This window comes from Ailuropoda melanoleuca, chromosome 8 (assembly GCF_002007445.2).
Source record: "Ailuropoda melanoleuca isolate Jingjing chromosome 8, ASM200744v2, whole genome shotgun sequence".
Lineage (NCBI taxonomy): Eukaryota > Metazoa > Chordata > Mammalia > Carnivora > Ursidae > Ailuropoda > Ailuropoda melanoleuca.
Genome location: NC_048225.1, coordinates 61254360 through 61273922, shown reverse-complemented (window position 1 = coordinate 61273922; position 19563 = coordinate 61254360). Strand labels below are relative to the sequence as shown.

Here is a 19563-nt window from a genome sequence, read left to right as displayed (position 1 = left end):
AACGTTGTTTTAAAGATGCTGCTATGGAGAGTGACAATAATCCAAGGGTTTTCAGAAAAACTATTTTCCAGATAGGGCATCCCTAAAGATTGTCATTTGGTTTGTGATAGCAGTCAATTGTTTATTACTGATTTTTGTCGTTGTTTTAACCTACAGCTATTCAGAAAATAAAACCTTGAAACCTCCAAAGTGCGTTTATAATTGTTTATCCTATTTTATCATTAAGATGACACATTCAGCACAATTACTTTTTAAAGATTTATTTACTTGAGAGAGAGAGAGCGTGGCAGGGAGGGGCAGAGGGAGAGAGAGTCAAGCGGACTCCACAGACAGCCAGATGTGGGACTTGATCTCATGACCTGAGTTCAAGACCTGAGTCGAAACCAAGAGTCTGATGCTTAACCGACTGTGCCATTTTTTTTTTAAAGAAAACTTTTTATTTATGAGAGAGAAATAGAGTGTGTGGGAGTGGGAATGGGAAGGCAGAGGGAGAGAGAGAATCCCAAGCTGACTCCTTGCTGAGCGTCGAGCCCCACAGGGGGCTCAATCCCACCACCCTGAGACCGTGTCCTGAGCTGAAACCAAGAGCTGGATGCTCAGCTGACTGAGCCACCCAGTTGCCCCTGTCGAATGACTTCTGTGGACTGCAAGTCTATTGGAAGATAGAGGGAGATGTGAAGGCATGCCTTCATGGAGCAGTAGGGTTTAGATTGTTAGAGAGAGGGTAAGGGGATTCTGGCTGGGGGAAACATTAAGCTGGAAGTTTAGTGCCAATCTTTATGTCAGTAAAGAGATAAATTTGTTGGGAGTGGAGGATTTCTGTTTTGTAGATGAGGTTGACCATGATCAAAATAGTGTTGGTACAGGGGGATTTAAGTGCTACGCAGAGGAACTTTTTTGACCCATCCTGTTAATTAGTAATTCCCAGTGTTTTTCTTCTCTGCCTCTCTGTTTCTGTCTTTGTCTCTCTTTAATTAGTGTTAGGAATTCGTTTTCTGGGCAAAAGATCTCATAGATCCCTTACATGATAGGGCTTGGTTACTTGTGGTAATCAGCTGTTGATGTGATGTCATTAGTAACTACTTAGCACCCAGTATTCTGAATTATGATAAACAATTTTTGTTAATTACAGGTGGTATTTAGCTTGGCTTTCAGAAAAAATTACACCTTTTGGAGAAGAGATAAATTTAGTAACTGCAGGGACGCTTGGGTGTCTCAGTTGGTTAAGTGTCTGCCTTTGACTCTGGTCATGATCCCAGGACCTTGGGATTGAGTCCTGCTTGGGCTCCTTGCTCAGCGGGGAGTCTGCCTCTCCTTCTTCCTGCTGCTCCCCCTGCTTGTGTGATCGCTCTCTCTCTGACAAATAAATAAATAAAATCTTTAAAAAAAAATTTAGTAACTCTTGATTGAGAAATGCATAGTAATAGAATGTTCCTATAAATTCCGTGGCACTTTAAATGAATTTGTATTTTTTTAACTGACGCACCTACCTAACTTTGACAAATAGTTGTCATTGTGTGTATGTTTGAAATATTTTACATGCTACATGCAGTGTTTGGTACATTTAGTGGGTCCTTTGCCATGATTGTAGTCTCTGGTCTCACATCTTAGGACCACTGTGAAGACTTGAGAAAGGCAATAACACTGAAAGTCTAATTTTTTTTTTTTTTATAATTTTTTTAAAAGATTTTATTTATTTATTCGACAGAGACAGACACAGCCAGCTAGAGAGGGAACACAAGCAGGGGGAGTGGGAGAGGAAGAAGCAGGCTCATAGCAGAGGAGCCTGATGTGGGGCTATCCCATAACGCCGGGATCACGCCCTGAGCTGAAGGCAGACGCTTAACCGCTGTGCCACCCAGGCGCCCCTGAAAGTCTAATTCTTGAATGATGAGAAAGGGCAAGAAACAAGACAAGAGTAGAAGCACTTGAAAAGCTCTTGATCTAATCTCTGCAAGGGTGCCTGGACCAGGGTATTTATTTTCTTCTGTGCTATTTGTCCTGGCTGATCTGTTTACTAGCCAAGTCATAGAAGTTTCCCATTTTGATTTAAAAGAACCGGGTGCCTTGCTGGCTCAGTCAGGAGAGCATGCGACTCTTGATGATCTTGGGGTCATGAGTTTGAACCCTAGATTGAGTATAGAGATTACTAAAAATAAATAAACTTTAAAAAAAAAAAAGGAGAACTTGTAGGATCGTGTTTTTCAATATATATAGTTCATCATCCTTGTGAGCAGTGTGAAATCAGTTTGATGGATAATGATGAGAAATTTTTTTAAATGTAAGAGAAAATATAATGCTTTGCATGTAGTAGGGCATAAGTATTCTTTGAATTTTATTTTTTAGTTTCATAGATTTTGCGTGTACCAGATCATGATATAAAGGCACTTATTGTGGTTGCAGCCAAAAATGTTTGAGAAACATCTTGAAGTTGGTTTTACTGCTTTTAGAAGACAACACTGTTCAAACTTGGATAATAAACCCCTCTCAGATGCCTGTTCTAGATCCTTCCTTGCTCATTTGGTTCAATAAATACTCTTTGAGCATCTGATATGAGCAAGATACTGGCTTAGAGGAAGAAGGAAGCTCTTACTGATAACTGGGAACTAAGACTAAAATTGGCAACTAGACATCAACCAAGGTATTAGTATAATTTGTTGGTGCCAGTCTCAACCCAGATATCACGTATCAGGATTCTTGTGCTTATCATCAATAGAGAACACAATTGAAACCCTTGCTGAAAGGAAGTTGATTGATTTATATAACTAAAAAATTGAGAGATTAAGTGGGATTCACTGGCTTCAGTCTGGAGCCAGTGGCCCAGTGATATCAGCAGGATCTGATTTCTTTCATATCTTTAATATCAGCTTTACCTTAAGGTTGATTTCTCTTGAAGGTCCAGGTAAGTTAAATGCTTGCTTGATAACTTTGAGAATCTTTTTCCTAGGATTACCAGAAGTCTAGATATTCATTCTGATTAGACTGTCTCAGTTAATGCTTGCCCTTGAACCTATCACTGATATCAAATTGGCTCAACCTGATTCATGTTTGACACCTAAAAAAATGGGAGTCGGAATGAGGCTAAGTCACTTTCCCCAAAGACATAGATGACTATGATGGATCACTCATGATTTTTCTCTATTTGTGCTCAGTCATCTTAGTGAAGAAGGTGAACTTGTAGCACTGATATTGGGTTTGATTAGATATAAGAAAAGAGTAAGGATTCTAATCAGAGGTGCTGTTTCAGATGATACACCGTAGAATACAGGCTGGGTGTGGAAAGAAAAGTGAGGAGCCCAGCAGAAGGGAGAAAATGGAGGGCGTAAGCTCAGGAAAGAATAGAGGTGATCAAGGAATGGCATATTGGAATTTAAAATGTCCAAGGTAGAGCAGTCTCAGGGGATGTGAGAACTTAGTTTATCATTGGAAGTTGGTGGCTAAAGTTGAATAGAAATGAAGGTTTAAGAATTTTGAGGCTGGGTGGATCATCTACATGGATGGTGAATCTTTTAGGATTATGAAGTTTAGTATAAGTTTGATCGCAGTCTTCAGTGAATGGAGGGGGGAAGCATATAAAAGTGGTTAGATGAGCGTGAGGGTGTGTGGATTGAGTGGCAGCACAGTTGTAGGGTATCAGCCGTAGAGAATGAGCATTTATACAAAATTGGCAGTGGTGTTTCTTCTACCTACAAACATGCTTTCTCTCTCTGTGTGTTCTTAATAGTTAATTATTTGTATTTTATGGTTATCTTAGTTGTTTGACTTTATACTTGATGATACTGTACCATTTTTATTTTTAATAGTAAAAAAATTCTAAAGTCTTTGAAATAAAATTTACTTCCAAAAATGTTGTAGAAGATTCTTGTGACCATGAAAACTTGTTAGAGTCCTGGTAATGAGATGGGTCTTTTGCTTCTTCATGGTAGGATCAAGTAGGTTTAGAGAATGTTGAGAACTAGTAGACCTGATGACCAGTAAAGAGTCATTCCTAAAATCGTGCAGATTTAGGAAGATTTTTGCTTTTCAAAAGGTTTTGATATGAAAATAATAAGAAATAGGGAACTACTATAGGGCCATTAAGGTTATGATTTTTCAGAAAGGATAGATGCATATTAGGAGTTAGAGAAAAGTTGCTCTTGGGAGGAAGAATTGAAGATACAGGGTGAATGGAGAAGAGACAATTCTTGGAGCAAAATCTGAAAGGAAGCGTGTTAGCATTTAATGCAAAGATAAGGGGCAAAGGGAAGATAATTTGGGGAACAGATCTTGAGGTAGAGATTAGGGAGCTCACTAAAGTGTGGAGGCAGTGTCATTGTTTGAGAATAGACAAGATAGAATTAAAGGCTTGAAGAGACTTGAAATAGCCCTTTTAGAGAGTGCTGTGAAAGGATTATTGTTTGCCAGTGATAACTTTATTTGAAGATAGAAAAACATATGAACTTGTAGGCCAAGAGAACATAATCTTGACTTTCTCTAACAGTACCTTTGGCCTGGGAGGAGGTTGGAAAGCAGATAATGGGATAATTCAGATTGGGAATTACTATGATGGAAGATTTGAAGGTTAATGAATATACAGCGTACTGTTGTGGGGAGCTGTAAATGCTGAATGACACACATCTAATGCAATCAGAAGGAAGCACATTATAAATATGCATGCTATACATTTAGATGTAGAATTACCATTAAAACAAGATTTTCAACTTTTATCTGTTTAGAACTCTAAATCAATTACATGCTAGTCTCTGGACTTAATAAAATTATACTCAAGAAAAAGTGTTGACTCATAATAGCTAAAAACCCCTACTTACCAGTTAGTGTGAAAGAAAGGAGAGCTTCAATATTGAAAGTCACTTTGTTTTTTGCATTTAAATCAGTTGTTTTCTGTGTTACTGTTGAACACAATGCTTGAAAAAGTTTGCCTAATTTTAAAGAGTGCAGGAAATAGGTATCAGGTTAAAGCTGGCGGTTAATTTTATTCAAATGTCTATATATTTCATCATCCAACTGTAAGACAACAAGTAGCAGTCAGAGAAATGTGTACCCAGGGAACACTCAAGGAGGTATTCTGTAGTCCAGGTAAAAGTTACCTGACACCTTTCTTCCCTGTGATCGCTTACTTAGGACTGGCAAATTAATAATGGGAAGGAAAATATTATAGTTTAATTTTAGAGCTAACATGCGAAATGTTTTATTTAATTTTTTTAAAGGTTTTATTTTTAAGTAATCTCTACGCCCAATGTGGGGCTCAGACTCACAACCCTGAGATCAAGAGTTGCACGTTCTACCAACTGAGCCAGCCAGGCACCCCTAATTCTTGATTCAAAAGAATGATATAACCTGTTGAAATCCTAAAAAATATATTTAGCTACAGTATGGGTTAGAAGGCTGTAAACTCTTCTCATCTTTCAGTCCTCAACCAAATTTCTACCTGCTCTGTGAATCTTGTCTCCATTACTCCAGCCCAGTAATCTTGCTGTTCTATACTCAAAGCCCCTTTGTGCCATTCTTTGGGAATCTAGTTAATGGTAGTATCAGCTTCTTAAAAGCAGAGATTGAGCAAAGCATTTTGTACATAATAGATGCTCAGCAGATAGTCCTAAGCAACGCTACATTTGAGTGCATGCCTTGCAGAGTAGAAATTCTGAAGGAAAGTATCAAGAGAGGGGTGGGGCAGTGGGGGGTGGGGAATCAGACATTTATTCTTAGCAGTAAGTCTTGTGTCCACAAATATCTTCCAGATGAAGAACAAAAAAGCAGTGGTTTTGAAGAGTTTAAAAGACGCCCATAATATTAATTTATTCGTCCTTTTTGTACTCTGGACTTGATTCAAGCAGGGAAGTGAGTGAAAAGTGAAGGCTGAGCAAGTTAATTTGAGGTAGCTTTAAAAGGAACATGCCTTTAAGAAGTAGCAGACCTCTGGAAAAATTGTGCAGACTGTATATGTGTTAAACTGGCTTTGCTTTGATGTCCAGCCATAGAAAACTATGCCCAAAACCTCAATGTTTATGTATTACTCTTACTCTTTTTCCAGTAGATTACTTCTTTTTTTAATAAAGTAGGAAAATAACATTTTTTAGCCTTCTGAGAAGTTTGTGTTTTAGTAGATTTTCTATTTAAAACTACATTTTTGGGGATGCCTGGGTGGCTTAATCAGTTAAGCATCTGTCTTAGGCTCAGGTCATGATCTCAGGGTCCTGGGATCGAGTCCCACATCGGGCTCCTTGCTCAGCAGAGAGCCTGCTTCTCCCTCTGCCTACCCCTCCCCCTGCTTGTGTTCGCTTGCTCTCTCTCTCTCTGACAAATAAATAAAATTAAAAAAAAAAAAAAACTACAGTTTTGGTTGAATTAGTTTTAGTGCACACTGATATTTTTGTAAAATAACTTTTGGCTGATTGCTCTTTTCTTTTTAGGGTGAGTAGATATGATTTCTTAAATTCTCAAGATATACATTGAATTAGATATCATAACCAGGGCAAAGATATGGACAATTAGTAATTCGTTATCATAAGATTCTGCAGAGACCTTTTCATATTTGACCCACCTCAGATGTTTAAAGTCTCTCTTTAGGGGTGCCTGGGTAGCACAGTCGTTGAGCGTCTGCCTTCGGCTCAGGGTCCTGGTGTTCCGGGATCGAGTCCCACATCGGGCTCCTCCGCTGGGAGCCTGCTTCTTCCTCTCCCACTCCCCTGCTGTGTTCCCTCTCTCGCTGGCTGTCTCTCTGTCACATAAAAAATATATATATATATTAAAAAAATAAAAATAAAGTCTCTCTTTAATTTTCTGTGCTGCAAAAAGCATGCATATAAATGCATTAGTGGATTAGTGAACTGGAGTATTCAGTGGCAGGCATCCCTGGTTTATTACTCCATTGAAGGCATCTTTTATATGTTTTATGATTCTGTTCCTTCCTGCAGTAAATTTTAGAAGTATGAAATGAGCAAGTAAGTTTCTATTTGTGACCTGGTTTTTGAAGTAAAGTCCTTTTTTAGATTCAGATGATAACAAAGTAAACTAATGTTTAGATTACAGAAAATTGGAAAAGAAAATTTTTTAACTTTAGTGTTCACAAAATACTAGAACTTGACAAACCTAATACTGTCTTTTAGAAAGTCTGCTTTAATGACCAGGTAAGAATAATTTATATCTAGTATATCAAAGTACTAATGTTAAGTAACTTGTATTTCCACAGAAATTGTGAGTTGATTATAAATGATTATTAAAGGGCTTTAGAGACATACTTTATGCTATTTGGTTGCTTAGAGTTTTATTTTTTAATAGTGCAACCTCCTTAGGGCTTCTATTTACTTGCCTATCAAATAGGTAAAGTGCTGTATTGTACATGCAGATCACCTAGGTATCTTATTAAAATTCAGGTTCTGATTTAGTAGTTCTGAGATGTTGGCCTGAAAATCTGCATTTCTGACAAGCTCCCTGGTGATGCTGCTTCATGTAGTTCACACAGTACACCTTGACTAGCGCGGAGCTAGATGGTTTCTGTTGCTCCGTGTTCAACACAGAACTGAGCAAGATTTTACTAATTCGGTTGTAAAATATATAAAACTACCATAATGAGACGGGATAAAATGAAATTTATCTTTTAATTAGTTAATGCTTTCTGGTTGAAAGGAGCGGAAATAAGTTTAAACCAGCACCAATAAAAAAGAGAATATAGAAAATATATAAGAGACCGACACGGGCACCCATGAGCAAGAAATGAAATATAGCCAGACTTCAAGGGAAGTGAGAAACTTAGAAATCAATGAGTAGGTTAGCTATAGCTCCCATTTTGGCTCTCTGGGGTTTTTGTTTCAGTCTCCCCTCTTAAATTTTCTGGTACTTGTCTTTGGCTTGCCATGTTGTTATCTGTGGCTTTCCCTGCTTGACCTTTCGGCCTCAAGACCTACGACTTCTTGACAACAGCATCTCTTTGTTTTTTTTGTTTTTGTTTTTTAAAGATTTTATTTATTTATTCGACAGAGATAGAGACAGCCAGCGAGAGAGGGAACACAAGCAGGGGGAGTGGGAGAGGAAGAAGCAGGCTCATAGCAGAGGAGCCTGATGTGGGGCTCGATCCCAGAACGCCGGGATCACGCCCTGAGCCGAAGGCAGATGCTTTAACCGCTGTGCCACCCAGGCGCCCCAGCATCTCTTTGTTTTAGTTCAAATTTTCAAGAGAAAATTTGGTCAGTCAATAATGAAGTGTTTCTGTTTGCCTCAGGTGTCCAACCTTGGGCAAGTTAGCCTTCTATGTTTGGGAGGGTAGAGGGTTGGAATTACACTGTAATAGGGCCAATGAAATTAGCCCCTTTGGGGGGAAGGGGAACATGGAAAAATTTCCCAGAGAAAAAGGGTGTTAGTAGAACAGGCAGTGACACCTGTCTACTACACTTTTATAAATGTTTGTGAAGAAAGTTCTGCGAAATTAATGAATAGAGTACAGGCATTTGATTAGGATACTTCATAAAAGTGTGTGTAAAAGTTACATAGACAGTAGTTAGGGGCTGGGCACAGTGGTAGATCCATCCATTTAGTTCTCAGAGAACTAAAAATAATCCTTATTATAGCATACATATATATTTTTTAATCCTCTGAGTGTTATCAGTATATACATGGGATGATGGCAAGTATAGGCAATAAAACTTGAGCCACCCACTTCTACCTTTTCCCCAGTGAGCACTACTAAGGTATCTTAGCCTCCCCACTATTGACCGCTTCCTGGTAAAAACAGACTTGCTTTTTCTTCTGCTTGCTGTCTCCTGGATTTCATTCCATACTTTTATCTTGCATATAATCTTTTATTTTTATTTTATTTTTAAAAGATTTTATTTATTTATTTGATAGAGAGGCAGCAAGAGAGGGAACACAGCAGGGGGACTGGGAGAGGGAGAAGCAGGCTTCCCGCGGAGCAGGAAGCCCGATGCGGGGCTCTATCCCAGAATGCTGGGATCATGACCTGAGCCAAAGGCAGAGGCTTAACGACTGAGCCACCCAGGCGCCCCTGCATATAATTTTTTAGATAACACTAAGATTACCTTGTGAGGGAATGTGAACCAATTTTGCCATTCTTGGGGTCTCAGAGAGCCACCGAAAACATTTGGGACTCAACTATATTCTGAAGTCTTTAAAAAAAAAAAAAGTATAACGTTCACCAGTTGTATTAGTCAATCTCTGGGTTCTTACGACAGTTGAAGTAATTGCCAAATTACCTCGTTTTTCCTAAGAGGCCGTTCTGTCTATGCTGTTAGCTCCCAATATAGGTAAACAAATTTGAAAGTCCGTGATAGTATTTAGAGCAATGCCCCCTTTCCCCTTTGGTTTATTAACAAATCAATGCTACAAATTCTGGTGTTCTGCTTTTTTCGTGCTTCTGAAATGGATCTATCCCCCAAAAGTAGCACACCTGGTTAATGTCGAATACACTAGTAGTTAAAATTGTATGTTAAAGCAGTGTTTTGGACAAAAGTGTGAATAGTTTTTTGGGGGAGGAAAAACTTTAAGGAAATTATTTGCCGACTGGGAATACTATCTTTTTAAAATATTTATCTTAATTATAGCCTTTTTTTTTTTCCCCTTTCAGAAAAAGCCTGTGCAGAAGCTGGGTCAGCAAGAATGTCACTTCTTATATTGGTGTCCATTTTCTTATCTGCAGCTTTTGTTATGTTTTTGGTATATAAAAATTTTCCTCAGCTTAGTGAGTAAGTATACATAAAGAAACTGAAAAATGCCTAGACATTTATAGATAAAAATGGGTTAAACGTTAAGTTAATGTTAAGCAGCAGAACTGTCATGGTGGTTGTATATCAGCTCTCATGGTTTGTAGCAAGTCCATATTAACTGTTATGTAAACACTCCTTTCCAGATATGCCTCTTGATTTTCTATGCAGGGTTTTCCAAGCACTGCTCCTCTAGTTAAAGCCTCATCTTTCTAATGGCTTTCAAAATTAAAAATATATATAGCCACGTTAAGAAATAATGTTTTTATATCATGATCCTGCATGCTTGTGCCTGTCCCTTTTCCCCTGCTCACTTGCATACATCTGTACATATAAAATTAGGTTAAAGTTTCATGGAACAGGTCATGGTCTCTGATATTTTCTAAATTATTCTGTTTATTTTTTTAATGCCAGTAGTGACGAAGCAAACTTATTTTAAAATTCATGAAAGATATTGACCTGCGGTTTGAAAAACATTGACGCTCCTCTTCTCTGCCTCCCCCCCCTTTTCCATCCATTTTTTCCTCACTTCCTTTTTGTGATCAAGTTCTTTCGGCTTCTGTTCATCCATTTCCACCTCTATCACATCTCTCTCTCCTAGCTCTTTTTCTTTTCCCCATTTTATGAAAATGATATGGTCTGAATAGGTAGTTTTCACAGTGAAATGGACTTTGTATAAACCTCGTGTATCTTATCTACAATACATCCACAAAATTTCTTAGTCAAAACCTTGGGGGTGAAACGTGTTTCAGAATTTTTTTTTCCATTTTGGAAAGACTACATGGAATAAAATACTGTATATTATATAGTACCTCCAGCAGGATCTGGGGCAGCATCCCATAATCAAATACAGTAAGACTTTTGCAGAGAAACGGGCATCATAAAAGATTATATGAATAATTATATAAGTGTGGGTCGACTTTTGCTGACAGAGTATGAAGAACTTTTGGTTTTCAGAGGTTTTTGAATTTTAGGGACCTGAAATGAAACACACTTTAAGAAGGCAAAATATCCCAGAGCTGTTTAAACAGTAATACCAACGTTGTGTAATCATAAATTACATAAAGGACTACTAAAATGTAGTTAGACTTTCAACCAGGGCCAGACGGTGCAGTAACGGATAACTGTGAAATGTGATTTCGGGGTGTTTGGAAGTTCCTGTTTTCTTCTAAATTCTTTCCTTTAACAATTCCTTATGCTTGAAATTTTATAGTTAAACTCATTTTTGTTTTAGTGTTTTGATTTCTTACGTCAGTGTAAATGCCTTTGGGAGGCTAACATGTTCTATTGATAGGTTAATATTAGTGTGATTGAATTTTAAATCCTTTCTGGTTTTGATCAAGGAGGAGGAAGTAAGAGCTGACTGGAAGAAGGCAAGAATATAGAGTGTAGATTGAGGTTATCTTTGCTCCCAGTCTGCTCTAAGAATGATAACATGACTTGTATGTAAACCTGTTACGTTCTGCTTATTTCTGTGTGTGTATGCGGATGTGTACGTATGTGCACACTCCTATAATGAATTTTTTAGTTCTTAAATTTATAAATGAGAAAACACATTTTAGTTTACCTGCTATTTTTATAGAACTTAGGTAGCGGTCTGTCATTGTTCTGCAAGATCAGTTAAATTTTATCATGTAAACAAATGGGCACAATATACATTAAACACAAAGGTAATTATTTGAGGCTTTTATAAGTAAGAAATCATTCAGTTCCAAAGAAGGCACCAAATGTAAAGTAAAATTAATAGAAAAGGAAAAATGTTTCAGTTTTTATCTGAACTTTGAGCTGGGATATTCCAGAAAAGATGTGAACTGTAAATTCACCAAAAATTTTACTTAATTTTAGTTGTATTTAATTATTGACCTTAGGTTATCATGAGGATTACCCAAAATGATGTTAAATATGTTTTAAATATGCTAATATCAGTAGTTCACTTCTTAATTCAAAATTTATACCAGTGTTGGAGCAAATGCTTTTAACCTGATTTAGTTTGTGTCATCCTGAACTTTCGTATATAAATTACATGTCTCATGAAATCATAATAAAGCATTGAAAACAAATAATTTGTAGACATTTGAACTTAAAACTTACGAATTTATGGTTAATATATTACAGATCAAGGCATCAAATCATTTTGGATAAAACTTCATGTTTTGAGCTTTGATTTTGATATTAATTATCTTGGCAAATTTTTGCTTTAAAATTTTTCACTTTAATTTTATTTCTTTAGAGAAGAAAGAGTGAATATGAAGGTTCCCAGAGATATGGATGATGCCAAGGCTCTAGGAAAAGTTTTATCCAAATATAAGGACACCTTTTATGTACAAGTACTTGTAGCTTATTTTGCTACATATATTTTGTATCCTTTTACTTAAAGTTTTTCTAGTTTTATTCAAGAAAAGTTTTAAAAGTTCTGTTTTGTTATGCATAACTTTTTAAAAAAATTGTTAATGCAGTGTAATATTTAGTAAAATATAGAAAGATTAAAATGGAAAAAATTCTCACTTTAAACCTATCTCCTCAACTCAGTTATTATTTCTGAATATTTATTACCAGTTCTTTTGTATTCTGCTTATTTCACTTATCATAAACATTTTCCTTTCCTCTGTATTATTCAAGATAATTATTTTATTTATCTATTTAATTTATGATTTTATTAGTTAATTATTTTAATTCAGTTTAGTTATTTTGAATTAATAGTCACCACAGCATAATTTAAAAAAATATCCCCTTAGGTTTGAAGATATAATTTGTATTTAATTTTTTATTTTTCTACATGTCATGTTATGAATCTTTTTGTTCATGATTTTTTTCTTCCTTTTAATAGTTTCTTTGTAAAAAGATCCTAGGAGAATAATTAGTCAATTCAAAGGGTATGAAATTTTAAAATAATTATTGGTATGTATTTCTTTGTTTTATAAAATATATGTTGTATTAACTAATCAGGAAAATAGCTTTATTCTTCCTACATACTTTCAGATGGCTTATACTACTGGTGATTAGTCTTCTAATTTATGGGCTTTAACTTTAATCTGATTTTTTTGTATTTTTTATTTTAATCCAACCTATTTTCAAATCTTCTCAGTTAATGAAAGACATCAGGGCGCCTTGGTGGCTCAGTTCGTTAAGTGTCTGCCTTCAGCTCAGGTCATGATCCAGGGTTCTGTGATCGAGCCCCACATCCGGCTCCCTGCTCAGAGGGGAGCCTGCTTCTCCCTCTCCCTCTGCCACTCCTCCTGCTTGTGTACTCTCTGTCAGATAAATAAATAAAATTTTTTAAAAAGACACTATCTCTTAATTTTGTAAAGGTGTCATTATCCCTTTTAAACCACCATTTTTATTTTTGTTTAAGATTTATTTATTTGAGAGAGAGAGAGAGAGAGAGAGAGAGTGCCCTCCTGAGGGGGAGGACAGAGGAAGAGAGGCAGAGAATCTTAAGCAGACTCCTTGCTGAGCTCGGAACCAGGCTCAGCGTTCTGAGATCAAGACCTGAGCTGAAATCAAGAGTCAGAGGTTTAACTGACTGAGCCACCCAGGCACCACCCCCAACCAGCATTTGTTTTTAAAAGTTAAATTAGTTATGTTGGGGCGCCTGGGTGGCACAGCGGTTAAAGCGTCTGCCTTCGGCTCAGGGCGTGATCCCTGCGTTATGGGATCGAGCCCCACATCAGGCTCCTCCACTATGAGCCTGCTTCTTCCTCTCCCACTCCCCCTGCTTGTGTTCCCTCTCTCTCTGGCTGTCTCTATCTCTATCGAATAAATAAATAAAATCTTTAAAAAAAAAAAAAATAAATAAATTAGTTATGTTGTTAATTCTCTCAAACTATTTTTTTTCTTTTTTCTCTCAAACTATTTCCATTTTTGCTTCTTTTATTTCCTGAATTGCTTTTGGTTATTGGACTTCTCAATTAAAACTTTTTCTCCTAAAATTCAGTAGCATTTTCTTTTCTTTGATATTTTTTTAGATTAGATGCTACATATTTAACATGTATGTTTCTATACTCGCCTCCTTATACAAATGTTTTCAGTATATACTTAAGCACTCTGGGCCAGTTATTCCCAGCCTAAGCAGTTTATTACAGGTACATTTACAAAATCTTCTGCTGATGATATAAACATTACTCCTTTATCTGTCTAGAGAGAATACATTTTTGGGGCGCCTGGGTGGTGCAGTTGTTAAGCGTCTGCCTTCGGTTCAGGGCGTGATCTCGGCATTCTGGGATTGAGCTCCACATCAGGCTCTTCCGCTATGAGCCTGCTTCTTTCTCTCCCACTCCCCCTGCTTGTGTTCCCTCTCTCCCTGGCTGTCTCTCTCCCTGTCAAATAAATAAATAAAATCTTAAAAAAAAATACATTTTTATTTAGGTAGTGTGCTATATGTAGGCACTTTGTCATTATTTATTTATTATGAGAAAAATTCAAATTTAGGGAAAATTTAGAGAATTATTATACACTTATCTTTACTTTGTAAAGTAATTTAATAGTATATAAACTGTTTTAAGAAGTCCATAACTGGTGCCTTTTCCTACTAATTCTGTTTTAGAACTTATCTGGGAAAACCATAGTGTTAGACTTACAAGTTATTTTGCCTTTATAGACTTTAACCATAAATAAAAATATTTTCCCTAGGTAAGGTAAAAACGTGTTTCATTTTTTTCGTTTGACTTTTATAAAGTTTTTGTGAACAAGGCATATAGTTTCTCTTTACTTTGGAAAGTCATCTTGTTTTGCCCTATTTTGCCTCTCAGCTTTGGGAGGGATACATGGCTGAGGGTCAAGGGCATGCCCGCGCATGAGGCCAATCAACCAGTTACCACAAATGAATCTTGACAGTCTATGGAGTAATAATGTTACAGCCTAGTTGTCTTAATATCCATATGCAAAACAGTAGAAATGAATAAACTGCCCTGTAGAAAGTGAATTGAAAGTATAAGAATGGCTTTGTTATTATAAAATACATTTGGTTTAAAGTTTTAAATTTTAAATATTGATTGTCAATTCAGGTTTTATTGCATATTGTAATTGTTGCCTTGATAAGTAATTTAATGATTTCTCACCTCATTTTAGATTTTTTTTTTTTTTTTTTTTAAAGATTTTATTTTTATTTATTCGATAGAGAGAGAGACAGCCAGCGAGAGAGGGAACACAAGCAGGGGGAGTGGGAGAGGAAGAAGCAGGCTCATAGCAGAAGAGCCTGATGTGGGGCTCGATCCCATAACGCCAGGATCACGCCCTGAGCTGAAGGCAGAGGCTTAACCGCTGTGCCACCCAGGCGCCCCTCATTTTAGATTTTTATAACATAATTTGTTAAATCCATGTTGTCTTATAATTTTCTGTTTTCACTTTTGAATTTTAAGCTCTGTATTAAAAAGGTACTTTTTTAAACTCAGTGAACCAAAGAGAAAGACTTTATCTTAGGACATTTAGCTATATAGTGCTGATTAATAGAAATATAATGTGAACCACATGTAATTTAAAAGTTTTCAAGTTGGCACATTAGAAAAAGTAAAAAAACAAAACCAAAAAAAACCCACTGGAAATCAATTTCTTTTTCTTTTTCCTTTTTTTTTCTTTCTTTCTTTTTTTTTTTTAAGAGGTAAGGGAGGGTTAGAGAGAGAGGAAGAGAAAGAATCTCAAGCAGGCTCCATGCCCAGTCTGGAGCCCCACACAGGGCTCAATCTCACAACCCTGAGATCATGACCTGAGCCAGAAGCCAAGAGTCAGACAGTTAACCACTGAGCCACCCAGGTGCCCCATCTGAAATCAGTTTAAATAATACATTTTGCTTGAACCAATATATCAAAGTGTTATCATTTTAACATGTAATCAGCATAAAAATTGAGATATTTTACATTCTTTTTTTCATATTAAATCTTTGGAATGTGTGTATTTTATACTCCTGGCACATCTTAATTCAGACTAGGGACATTTCAATGTCTCCATGGCTACATGTGGCTAGTGGCCACCATATTTATCAGTGGAGTACTAGTACCTTCATTGGTATTCTCTAACTTCAAACTCATGAATATAAATGACTTTTTACGTCATAATTACTTATTTTATTCATTTATTTAGCCAGTGTTTTAAATTATTAATTATATACTAAGTACAGATCTAGTGTTTTGACAGCTCAAAAGCAGGACAATTACTGGAGCAAGGGGGAATTATGGATAGAGACGTGACATAGTCTCATTCTAGTCGGAGCAAGTCTAGAGCAGAGCTTGCCAAGCATAGCGCGTGGTTAAGAAGTGATCGGGCGTCCAGTTTAGTTGGAGTTCAGGGTATGTGAAGGGGAGGATAGAGAAATAAGCTTAGGAGATTAGGCTAGACAATGCACTGAGTCTGTAGAGGACTTTGAGTCACTGGGCTACGGAATTTAGACTATTTAGTTGGTATTGGGTAGTCATTGAGGGCTTTTGAGCTGTGGATGACATTAAGTGTCACCATCATCTCTTTTTTGTTTGTTTCCCTAAGGCTAAAATCTTTGAGTAACTTAGAAAAGTTTCTTTTATTATGGAAAATTTTAAACATACACAAAAGTAGAGAAAATCATGTATAATGAACTCCTGTGTACCCATCACCCAGCTTCAGCAGTTACCAATATTATGCCAGTTTTGTTCTTGCTGATTACCTTTCTTTGGCTTTGTATTTTTGGCCTTTTGAGAAAAAGAGAATAGGTAGAGGACCATATTTAGGTTGGGAAAGGAAGATAATACTTACTTTTATTTAGGACATGCAGAATTTTAAATATTCAAATAGAAGTATCCATACCCAATGTCAGTCAGTAGGGGACTGGTTGAATAAGCCATGGTAAATCTAAACACTGGAGGGGACTCTGGCTATTAAAAGAATGAGAAATGTCTCTCTCTGCTGTTAAGGCATTATTACCTCCAGGTTATGTTGTTAAATGAAAAGAGCAAGGGGCAGAATAGTAAGTCAGTATGCTGTGTTTTATCTATATGAGTACACACATACATATGCAGATATTTTGTTATCCTCTTTTGAAAAGAAAGGATATCTTTAAAAGCCAATAACAGTGTTTACCTGTGGGGAGAGGGATGATACAGGGATGGAGGTGAAACTTCTCTGGATGTACTTCATTGCTTAGATTTGACTTTAGAACCAGGTAAATACCGTAATTTTAAAACCAATTAAATCAGAATGAAAAAAGAAACAGGAAAAAATCGTTATTTGGGGCCAGGAGAAAGTGTCAGTAGGTAGAGTATTGGATGGGTAAGTCAGGTTGCGAGGGGGCAAGGAAAGAATCTTCTGTGAGGAAGTGAAGATGAGACGCAGTGGCCGGATAGAATACCTCGGTCAAGGAAAGCCTAGGTTTGCTTGAGTTCATAGGCAGCTGAGTGGTTTTCTACAGGAGGGATCCTCGGAAAGAGCAAGAAGCTGAAAATGAGGGGCGCCTGGGTGGCACAGCAGTTAAGTGTCTGCCTTTGGCTCAGGGCGTGATCCCGGCGTTATGGTATCGAGCCCCACATCAGGCTCCTCCGCTATGAGCCTGCTTCTTCCTCTCCCACTCCCCCTGCTTGTGTTCCCTCTCTCGCTGGCTGTCTCTATCTCTGTCAAATAAATAAATAAAATCTAAAAAAAAAAAAAAAGCTGAAGATGAAAGAAGCGAGGAAGGAGAAAGAGGAGATTAGATGAAAACATGAATAAAGTGGGAACTAGAGGGAAAAAAATGGGAGAATGAGTGAAGATAGACCCTTTAAAGGAAGGGTAGATGTTGAGGGAATTCACTCACTCTGACTGACTTGTAAGTAAATCATGTTAGGGGTTTTTTAAAGGGGGAGGGGGCTCCACACCAAAACTGGGAACAAGAGGAAAGTAGTAAAAAGCATAGTTCTGTTCTAAAAATAAGGTTTTTGATTTTTACTATATTTTGTAACCTTATTCTTTTTTAAATGAGTAGTGAGTTGAGGTAAATATTTATAAATTTGGAACAAGTAATTTTTATACCCTATAAATACCTAGTTTTCCATGGAAATCATGTTTCCTGAACACATTTAGTAGTAAATGCAGTGCATTAGAGAAGTGTATTTATAAGATTACTGAAGACCTTCTTTGTTCTATTTTTTTTTCTTTTGTTCTTTTCTTTTGCCGAAGTGCCCAGTTCTTTATCTGGTACATGTTGGATATTTGTCTTGGTTTTTCTTTCAGTAACACACTCTTATCAGCATTGTATTTATGATAATGTTAGCAAATGGTCGGTTTAGAGTTAAAGGCATTATAACTGGGTCGTAGGTTTTTTAAACTTTTAGATATAATTTTACTTTATTAGTACTGAGTTATGGATATAATCTTATAATAACTTCTATATTGATAATTTCTCTGAAATGTTTGATTTGTCTGTTAAAAATTCCATTTTATTATGTTTTAATCCTTAACTTAGAAGTTAACAGCTTGCAAACATTTGCTATTCCGGGCTCTATATTTCTCAGTATACTCTCAGGGTTTCTTTATCCCTTTCCACTAGCCTTATTTCTTGTTTGTTTGGTAAGTATATAAAATGAATTTGGGAGACTAGAAAAGTAGCTTTTGATAGAATGATGAGCAAGAAGGATGGCATCTAGTCCCACCAGTCTATGTAAGCATAAACTCATTAGTTTTAAGAGGTGATTAATGTTAAAGTATCTTTTAAGTCCTCACATCAGCAGGTGTTATAGTTTGTCGTTTTCTTAGAACAGGGACATCACAGACTTAATTGCATTTATAGGTTCTGTTTTAGCCTTTCCTTCTTACTGTGTTTTGTAATTCAAGTAGTCCCAAGAGTGTTGGTGGGCACGATGGGTTAAGTCCAGGGCTGGGGGTAGTATTTTTAGGCATAGCAATTGAAAAAGAATTGGCTCTTTAAGTTTTATACTTAGACTAGATGCTGTCCTTAACTATTTGATGCAGTCACTAAGTTTAATCACAAATGCCAGTTAGTTTTAGCTGGTCTCATCTTAATCATAATTTGGTCTGAGGAAGGACTAGATCAAATGGGTTCTTGTTCTCTGCATAGGAGATGTCATGCAGAGTATCTTTCCCTAACCCCAAAAGAGGTATACTAGTTGAGCTTTTCCTTAAGTGAGTATATCCATGTGACTAAGACGGAAAAGTACACAATGCTTATGGCTTCTTGTTATTTCCTAGTGTTCTGGACTCGGTGCCTCATTCTGCTATATGCTCTCCTATTTAGTGGGGAGGCCAGTTGTATACAAATACCTAACAGAGAAAGCAGTAAAATGGTCACAACAGGTAAACATGTATTTTTAAGTTATGTAATGCAATTCTTTGGCTAATTGGGGGGTCAGTGTATCACTGTGTAATTCCTATATGAATTAGCCCAGACTCAGGGCTTTAATAAAAATGATCTTTCAACCTACGTAAATTAAGGTGGTGGGCAAATAATGAACGTTAATCATTTCAAATATGAAGTTTCTGTACTCTAACAGTAGTTTTAGTTCTTCATTCCTAGTAAGTTCAGTCAAAGCAGAGAAGTCAGCGTGTCTGTGAAGGCATTCCCGTATTTGGACACCTCTCCTGTTTGTGTTGATGCAGTACACTGTCATGGGTCACTGAAAAACTTGTATCAGCCAATTCCTTGAACACATTTCATCAGTAGAAATGACTGTGCTCTTCAGTCAGGATCTCTGCAAAGACAAGCGATGATAAATACAAGCACCACTACACAGAAAGGTCTCATGTAGTGTTGCTAAGAAAATCTTATTTTTATAAAGAATTAGAAGAAACAACCTGTTAATTAAATCCCAGAGGAATTGTAGAAATCATTCTGCCTTACCCTTTTGCTTTACAGACTAGGAAATGAGAAATTAAGCATTTTGCTGCAAATCACCAT

At 36.7% G+C, this 19563-nt stretch overlaps 1 protein-coding gene across 5 annotated transcripts in view; it reads left to right on the top strand.

Annotated features, from left to right (window-relative positions):
* Window positions 1-19563, top strand: part of TMEM41B (transmembrane protein 41B) — a 38919-nt gene that overhangs the window by 14973 nt on the left and 4383 nt on the right. For all 5 annotated transcript variants that reach the window (XM_034666540.1, XM_034666541.1, XM_034666542.1 and 2 more), the window contains 4 exons: window positions 9578-9695; window positions 11944-12072; window positions 18125-18218; window positions 18858-18962. In XM_034666540.1, coding sequence (XP_034522431.1) covers window positions 9578-9695; window positions 11944-12072; window positions 18125-18218; window positions 18858-18962 — 446 coding nt within the window. The remainder of the gene's footprint in view (window positions 1-9577; window positions 9696-11943; window positions 12073-18124; window positions 18219-18857; window positions 18963-19563) is intronic.